The sequence below is a fragment of the Pelophylax lessonae genome (assembly GCF_965119305.1).
Source record: "Pelophylax lessonae genome assembly, chromosome: 2".
Lineage (NCBI taxonomy): Eukaryota > Metazoa > Chordata > Amphibia > Anura > Ranidae > Pelophylax > Pelophylax lessonae.
Window position 1 is genome coordinate 618,743,490 of NC_138769.1, and position 8,571 is coordinate 618,752,060.

The 8,571-nt window shown below is 45.2% G+C and overlaps 1 protein-coding gene across 4 annotated transcripts in view; it reads right to left on the reverse strand.

The window, feature by feature from the left end:
* Positions 1-7,859, reverse strand: part of PSPC1 (paraspeckle component 1) — a 166,246-nt gene extending 158,387 nt beyond the window's left edge. For 3 of the 4 annotated variants that reach the window (XM_082244864.1, XM_082244862.1, XM_082244863.1), the window contains exon 1: positions 7,362-7,859. In XM_082244864.1, the coding sequence (XP_082100990.1) occupies positions 7,362-7,748 (387 nt within the window). In that variant the 5' untranslated portion in view covers positions 7,749-7,859. The remainder of the gene's footprint in view (positions 1-7,361) is intronic. The other variant, XM_082244861.1, reaches the window with a different exon arrangement.
* Between the last annotated feature and the right edge of the window lie 712 nt (positions 7,860-8,571).

Sequence of the window (8,571 nt, forward strand, 5' to 3'; positions counted from 1 at the left end):
TATATATATATATATATATATATATATTTTTTTTTTTTTTTGTGGGAAGACAATGTAATAGAGCAGCACGAAATGCCAGCAGAATGCTTGGATGTATAGGGAGAGGTATAAGCAGTAGAAAGAGAGAAGTGCTTATGCCGCTGTACAGAACACTGGTGAGACCTCACTTGGAGTATTGTGCGCAGTACTGGAGGCCATATCTCCAGAAGGATATAGATACTCTAGAGAGAGTCCAGAGAAGAGCTACTAAACTAGTACATGGATTGCAGGAAAAAACTTACCAGGAAAGGTTAAAGGACCTTAACATGTATAGCTTGGAAGAAAGAAGAGACAGAGGGGATATGATAGAAACTTTTAAAGACATAAAGGGAATCAACTCGGTAAAGGAAGAGAGCGTATTTAAAAGAAGAAAAACTACCACAAGAGGACACAGTTTTAAATTAGAGGGGCAAAGGTTTAAAAGTAATATGAGGAAGTATTACTTTACTGAGAGAGTAGTGGATGCATGGAATAACCTTCCTGCAGAAGTGGTAGCTGCAAATACAGTGAAGGAGTTTAAGCATGCATGGGATAGGCATAAGGCTATCCTTCATATAAGATAGGGCCAGGGACTATTCATAGGATTCAGATATATTGGGCAGACTAGATGGGCCAAATGGTTCTTATCTGCCGACACATTCTATGTTTCTATATATATATATTTTTTTTTTTTTATTATTCCATATATAATTGTTTTTAATGCTAATATTCATTACTTTATTATTATTATTTTATTATTTAGTATGCCGTACCGAAGGAATATGTGTGTATATATATTTTTTTAATAGTAATATTCATTATTTTATTATTTAGTATACAGCGGTACCGAAGGAACTACTTTTAATACATTTATTACACGGCCGCAAGTCTCCTAATCCTCCCTGCCCCGCCCCCTGTAAGAACTCGATGTCTACTAATCCTCCCCGCCCCTTGTAAGAACTAGATGATATTTGCATCTACCGCCTCCCGCCCCGCCCCCTGTAAGAACTGTTCCGCCCCCTGTAAGAACGCTTCTCGGCGGACCTCCAGAATGCCTTGTGCGCATGCGCACCCAGGCGGAAGTGACGAGGGTATAGCAATCTGAGGGGGTATAGCATTCTGTCACAACACCGGCTTTGTTTGGCTGTCCAGCCAGCCAGTGGATGAACCGGCTGGTTGCTAGGGTCTCTGGGGGGGGGGGGGGGGGGGGGGGAGCCCAAGCAAGCCCCGGAAGGGAGCGGGGGCATTTCCCACTGCTTGTAAAAGTCCCTAGGATTGCTTTTTAAAAGAGCTGACCGTTGATTCTAAAAAGACAGTACCAGCTGCAGGCATCATCCCAGTATAACCACTAAAAGTCCAGTGACGTGCAGGTACATTGTTGGTCGGGATGTGGATATATAGGCGTTAGGCTGGGATTACACTATTGCGATGTCAGACACTGCATGTGGTTTGCACCGCATTGCTGTGTAGGTCACATGTGATGTCTGTGCGATGCAAATTCAGTCAGTTTGTATGGCTGAGTTTGCATCGTATTCAGACCAAAATGGTGTACGACCCTTTTTTTGGTTGCACTGAAATCAGATCTCATGGGTGTTCACACCTATGCAATCAAATTCCTGCACCGTTTCAGAGTTCCCACTGCAATCTGCGAACTAATCTGGGGGTGTAATTACCTTTGTATCGACGCCTGCAGCGGTTTGCATAGGGCAGTGTTAACTACCTGCTAGAGACATGAGATGCAGGAACCCGCACAGGAATCCTGCTGGTTTCTGCATCACGTGTGTGTGAACCCAGCTTTAAGAGGCAAAAAAAACAAGTATAAAGGCGTTTAGACACGTTTAGCACTTGAGTATTATGGCCAATGAAACACATTAATGCTTAATGCATCTGATCAGGGTGGAGAAAATCAATGATTAAAAAAAAAAAAAAAAAAAAAACACAAGATTTTTTTTTATTTTTTTTAGCAAATACATTTTAATAAAGTGTTTTTGAAGTAAAACTATTTAAGATAGATTAATTTTGTTTATTCAGCATGAAATTGAGCTTAGTTATGTAGATTATAATATGTATATGTAGATTATAGTATGTATATTATATTATGTAGATTGTAGGCTGTACATTCTGCAATATTTACATTTTTAGTAAACAAATTAAATGAATTCAAACTCTGCAAGCTGAGATAACATGCACTGCATTGATGTATTCACATAATTTAACAGTAACCATGAGATAAATCAAAGTTTAGGAATATTCCCTTATCCAATTGTTTTCCAAACTTTGTACACTACAGACTGTATGATTGAATCGGTTCTGATATCGCTGGTTTACTAACCTGACAGCTAATTATTCTACATAGGAAACCATTTTTTAAATTAAATTTTAAAGGTTTTAACTACCAGCAAGAATAAGTCCTTACATGTAAGGCTGCATTCACACTTGAGCGTGGCGTTTTTGCACGTTTTTTTACCGCGATTTTCAGGCGTTTTTGGAGGCAGGCATTGACATCTATCAAAAACGCTGGTAATCAGCCCAAAAAGGAGCTCATGTACTTTTCAGCTACAGACGTTTTGCTTCAGGCGTTAAAACGCTCAGATGTGAACAGGGGCCATTTAAATGAATCAGGTTTTAATTGTTGGGCGTTTTGGAACGTTTTTGGAGCTGAAAAGACGCTCAAAAACGCCCAAGTGTGATTGGAGCCTAAAGAGCACCTGTCATTTCAGATCCATCATGGCAGCGCCTGTTAGTGGGCATCCACTGACCTGCTGCCGCCACGTCCCTCACCTTGTTGGGTCACTGCCACATCACCATTAAAGAGAATTGGACTATTGGTGAGTCAACAGCAGGTCAGAGGAGGAGTCACTGCAGGACACAGATTACAGCTGCTCTTTAACCACTTTACCCCCAGCCCTATTTCGGACACTTTTTGTTCACAAGTTAAAACTAGTATTTTTTCCTAGAAAACTACTTAGAACCCCCAAACATTATATATATTTTTTTAGCAAAGACTCTGGAGAATAAAATGTCGGTCATTGCAAAATTTTTTGGGACGCGGTATTTGCGCAGCGATCTTTAAAACGCCATTTTTTTGGAAAAAAATTTGAAAAATCACATTTCACTGCATTTAAAAAATACTAATAGTAAAGTTAGCCCATTTTTTTTGTATATTGTGAAAGATGATGTCACGCCGAGTAAATAGATACCCAACATGTTACGGTTTAAAATTGCGCCCCCCCCGTGGGATGGCGACAAACTACGGTCAATAGAGATCCTAATCTGCGATGCTTTAAATTTATTTACCGGTTACTAGTTGAAAATTAGAGTGTAGCTCTTTTTTTTAAATTATTGCCCACGCTCTGGCGATCGCGGCGAAACCTCACATGTGTGGTTTGAACAGCGATTTCATTCGCGGCTCGACTTGCGTATACGTTTTTTTTTGTGCGCGAGCTAACGGTGACGGGGCGGCTTTTTTTTTTTTTTTTTCCTATTTATTTTTTCTTTTTTTTTTTAACTTTATTACAGGTTTTTTTTAAAAAAAAAATCTGATCACTTTTATTGCTGTCACAAGCAATGTAAACATCCCTTGTGACACCAATATGTAGTGACAGGTACACTTTATGGAGGTATCGAGGGTCTAAAAGACCCTAGACCCCTCCACTACACTTCCCTGTATGCAAAACGCCGAAAACGGCATTTTTGCATACAGCCGTTTTTCAAATCTGCCGCCTTTTGCAGCACAGTAGCCCGGAAGTGACGTCGTGGACGCCGCCTCCGGGTTACGTCATCGGAGACCCGATCGATGCCGTTTCCGGCATTCATCGGGACTCCATCCAGCCGGCGGACGTGCCGGCTGGGTGCTCGGGGCTCCCGGTGGGACGGGAGCCCTGAGCAAAGCCACGGAAGGCGGCGGGAGGGGGATGTCCCCTCCCGCCCCCCCGGGTAATGATCAAGCGGCTCCCGAGCCGCATCGATCGTTACCGACGGAAAGCCGACCGTCGGCTTCAAACAACGGTACCGGGATGATGCCTCTAGCTAGAGGCATCATCCCGGTATAACCACTCAAAGTCAGCCGACGTAGATCTACGTGGTTGGTCGTTAAGTGGTTAAAAATGATGATGTCACAGCTAGTTGATTTAAAATCACCTTGATTGAAATTAAAGTCACCCTGCGCCTGATGCACCTAAACGCGTTAGTCTCCGTTTACACCTAGGCACTCCGGATCAGGGGCAGATTTGCTGTGATAACGGGACGCGCTTGCAATCTCGTTACCTTTATTAGCGATTACATTTTACCGCAATGGTCAGCTGACAAATTGTGGTAAAACCACACAAACAAAAAATTGCAGATCGCCTGTCACCCAAAACAAGCTCTGGAACTTTACACAATTTCTCAGCCACGATTGGGGTGCTATTAACCACTTACCGACTGCCCGCTGATTTACATTGGTCCTTTGACGCCAAATACTGGGGTTATGGCAGCAGATAGCTGGCATAACCCCGGTATTTTTGAAAACGGCGGGCGATCAACTTTCAGGTTAGGGTGGTCCCGGCGGCAGATTCACCTCAGGATCACCCTTACGGTGTGGCGGGAGAGGTGCCCGACCCCCTCCCACTGCGCCCAGGTCCTTTTCCCCGCTTACCGGACCCGCCGGCAGCAGGGAAAACTACCCGGTCCCGGTGTAACGTTAACCACTTAAGCCCCGGAAGATTTTACCCCCTTCCTGACCAGGGGGTATTTTGCGATTCGGCACTGCGTGACTTTAACGGACAATTGCGCGGTCGTGCGACGCTGTACCTAAACGAGTTTGACGTCCTTTTTTTCCCCACAAACAGAGCTTTCTTTTGGTGGTATTTGATCACCTGTGCGATTTTTTGATCACGCGCTATAAACAAAAAAAGAGCGTCAATTTTGCAAAAATAACAATATTTTTCACATTTTTTTATATGAAATTTCCCCAAAAAAAAAGTAAAAATCAAAATTTTTTAAAATTTTCGGCCAATTTGTTTTATGCTACCTATGTTTGGTAAAAAAAAATTGCAAAAAGCGTATTTTGATTGGTTTGCGCAAAAGTTATCGCGTTTACTAACAAAGGGAAACATTTTTGTCATTTTTGTTGTTTTTTTTAACGCGTAATGGCGGCGATCTGCGATTTTTTTTTGCGGTACTGCGACATTGGGGCGGACAGATCGGACCCTTGACTGACATTTGTGACACTTTTGGGGTTACCAGTGATATTTCTACAGTAATCAGTGCTATACATATGCACTGTTACTGTAAAAATACACTGGTTGTGAAGGGGTTAACTTTATTTGGGAGGGAGGGGCTTTGTGTATCCCTAGGGGCGTGCTTTCTACTGTGATTGGCTGTGGCTTGAGCTGTAAGGACACTGATCAACGGATCTACATACTAGATCCGTTTGATCAGTGTCTTTACAGGGAGGAGAATGACAGGTGGCTTGTTTACACAAGCTGCCTGACATTCTCCCTCTCCCCCGCCGATCGCCGAGTGACCGGCGGACATCGGGTCCGCTGGTCACACGCGCAGGGGGGTCCGTGACCACGCGGGAGCGGGAGCGCGCCTCCGGGGGCGCGCGCTCGCTCCCTAGACCCTCACAAGCTAGTGACGTTGCCCTACGTCACTTTGCCTGTGAGGGGCTGACTGCCGACGTAGATCGTGGTTAAAAAAGTGGTTAAAAAACCATACCTCGTTAGAATTCCATACCCTCGTCACTTCCGGTCTGAAACAGCTAAGCGGCGCAGCAGTGCGCATGCTCAGAGGGCTGGATACGTCATTGCACAGTAGAGAAGTTCACAAGTACGCATGCTCGGAGGGAATGAAATTATTACGGAGTGTGCGTAATGTTATACTTGCGGCGGTTACATTAAAACAGTTCGGCGGCAACACGGGGCATCTCCTATCCTATCCCTGACACTTACCTGATCTCGGATAATAAATATAAAAGCGGCGGCGGGTGTATGAAATGTAAGTGACAGCGATCTCGGCTCCGTGATCCGCTTTTATATTTATTAGCCGAGATGAGGGGAGTGACAGAGAAAGGAGCGGAGATGACTCATGTTGCAGAGGACCTGTTTTAATGTAATCGCGGCAAGTATAACATTACATACACTACTGTGAGAAATCCATACCCTCCGTAGGTGCACCGGAAGTGACGAGGGTATGGTTTTCTCACGGGTGTGGTTTTTTCACAGAACACCGGATCCTCTTCGACAGGAAGTCGAGTGAGGGCAAGATGGCCCTCACTCGACTCTATGGTCTCAGAGGACCGGAGCTACGCTAAACGTCATTGCCTAGCAACTGGCTTAAAGAGACGATTTTTTTTTAACCATTTTTTTTTTTCCTTTTTTTAGTGTACTTGTGAGATCTGAGGACTTTTTGACCCCAGATCTCACAATAAAGAGGACCTGTCATGCCTATTTCTATTACAAGGGATGTTTACATTCCTTGGAATAGGAATAAAAATTATAAAAAAACTATAAAAATAAAAGATAAAAATTAAAGCGTCCTGTCCCATTAGCTCCAGCGCAGAAGCGAAAGCATACGGAAGCCCCGCCCACATATGTAAACAGGGTTCAAACCACACATCGATAGAGCGAGAGCAATAATTTGAGCCCTAGACCTCCTCTGCATTTTTTAGCAAATTTGACGCCATTCCGCGAGCGTGCGCAATTCTGAAGCATGACATGTTGGGCATCTATTTACTCGGCATAACATTATCTTTCACATTCTTATTTTTTTAATTCAAAAAATGATTTTTTTCAAAAAACAATTGCGTTTGGAAGACCGCTGCGCAAATATGGTGTGATAAAATATTGCAATAGTCTCCATTTTATTCTCTCAGGTCTCTGCTAAAATATATATAATGTTTGGGAGTTCTAAGTAGTTTTGTAGCACCGCTGCGCAAATATGGTGTGATAAAATATTGCAATAATCTCCATTTTATTCTCTCGGTCTCTGCTTAAAAAAAAAATATATATATATAATGTTTGGGAGTTCTAAGTAGTTTTGTAGCAAAGAGAAAAAATGATTTTAGTTTGTAAATACCAAGCGTCAAAAATAGGCTTGGTCTTAAAGTGGTTAAAGGTAAGGAATCGCGGCGATCTGGAATGCCTAGGTGTGAACAAGAGACATATTTCCAAGCGTTAAGCGTTTTTCCACTGCCAAATCTCTGCTCCCAGGAGGGAAGGCGTCTAGTAGAATGGCCGATAGCCCGCTGCAGTGTACACTAGGCCTTAGAGCAGAGGAGGCCGCTTCCCATTGGAATGAATGAATGAATGAATGAAGAGCCCCCTCTGCTGGCCGGCCACGCTCACACACAACGCTCTTACCAGGCGGATGAAGCCGAATCCCCGGTCCCTGTTGATGAACACCTCGCTCGGCTCCCCATACTTGTCGAACAGCTTCTTGAAATCGTCCTCGGTGATGTCGGTCGGCAGGTTGCCCACGAACAGGCGGCAGCGCTGGGTGTAGCTCTTCTCTCCGGGCTTCAGAAAGCTCTTGATGTCGATGGTCACGCCGCGCTCCTCTTCCCGCTCTTCCATCTTGGGAGGCATGAGGGACGGGTCCCCCTCCGACATGTCCAGGCTGCGCTTCATGCCCTTGCCCGGAGTCACCATCTGCTGCTGCGGAGGGGACATCATGTCGGTGCCGCTGTTGCTCGGGGTGGTCGTCCTCTCGATGCGGACTTGTTTCAGGTTTCTGTTCGCCATGGCCATCCTTACCGCGTGAGGCAAATACAACGGGCAGCGAAAGAGCGAGCGAATCCCACGGCAACAGCAGCTCCAAAATGGCGCCGAGAAAAATCTCCGACCACCGGTGACGTCACACCTCCCTCAAATCCCTTTCCGGAGAGTTCTGTGCAGTGCAGGCCAAACTGCCTCCTCTAGTGTCTCCGCCTCTCCAAATGGCTGTGGAGTCCGCTGCATCTCTGGGGCTACGTCTACTGGCTGCTACGTGTCCAATCACATCTAGGGACAGATAGACAATGCTATCGGGTTAGGTGTGGGGGAGAAAAGCTGCCATGAAGGATGTTGTACAGCCTTGGGGACTGTTTAGTCCAGCCTTTCTCTATTTTCAGTGGCAGTACCTAAAACTATGCATGATCGCAAGGCACATCAGTCCAAAATGCTATCTGTGGGAGCCTGAGACAATGCACATAACTGTTTTCATGAAATTAACTTTACACCAGAATATTCTTTACAATCAGAGGTTCAACCATCAGATTAAGGGGTCCTCCCAACACATCAGAGGTCCCCCTTCACATCAGGGTCCCCCCTTCCCTTTACATCAGAGGCCCCCTTCACATCAGAGGTCCCCCTTCACGTCCGGCTCCCCCCTCACCTTTACATCAGAGGCCCCCTTCACGTCCGGCTCCCCCCTCACCTTTACATCAGAGGTCCCCCTTCACGTCCGGCTCCCCCCTCACCTTTACATCAGAGGTCTCCCTTCACATCAGAGGTCCCCCTTCACGTCCGGCTCCCCCCTCACCTTTACATCAGAGGTCCCCCTTCACGTCAGGCTCCCCCCTCACCTTTACAT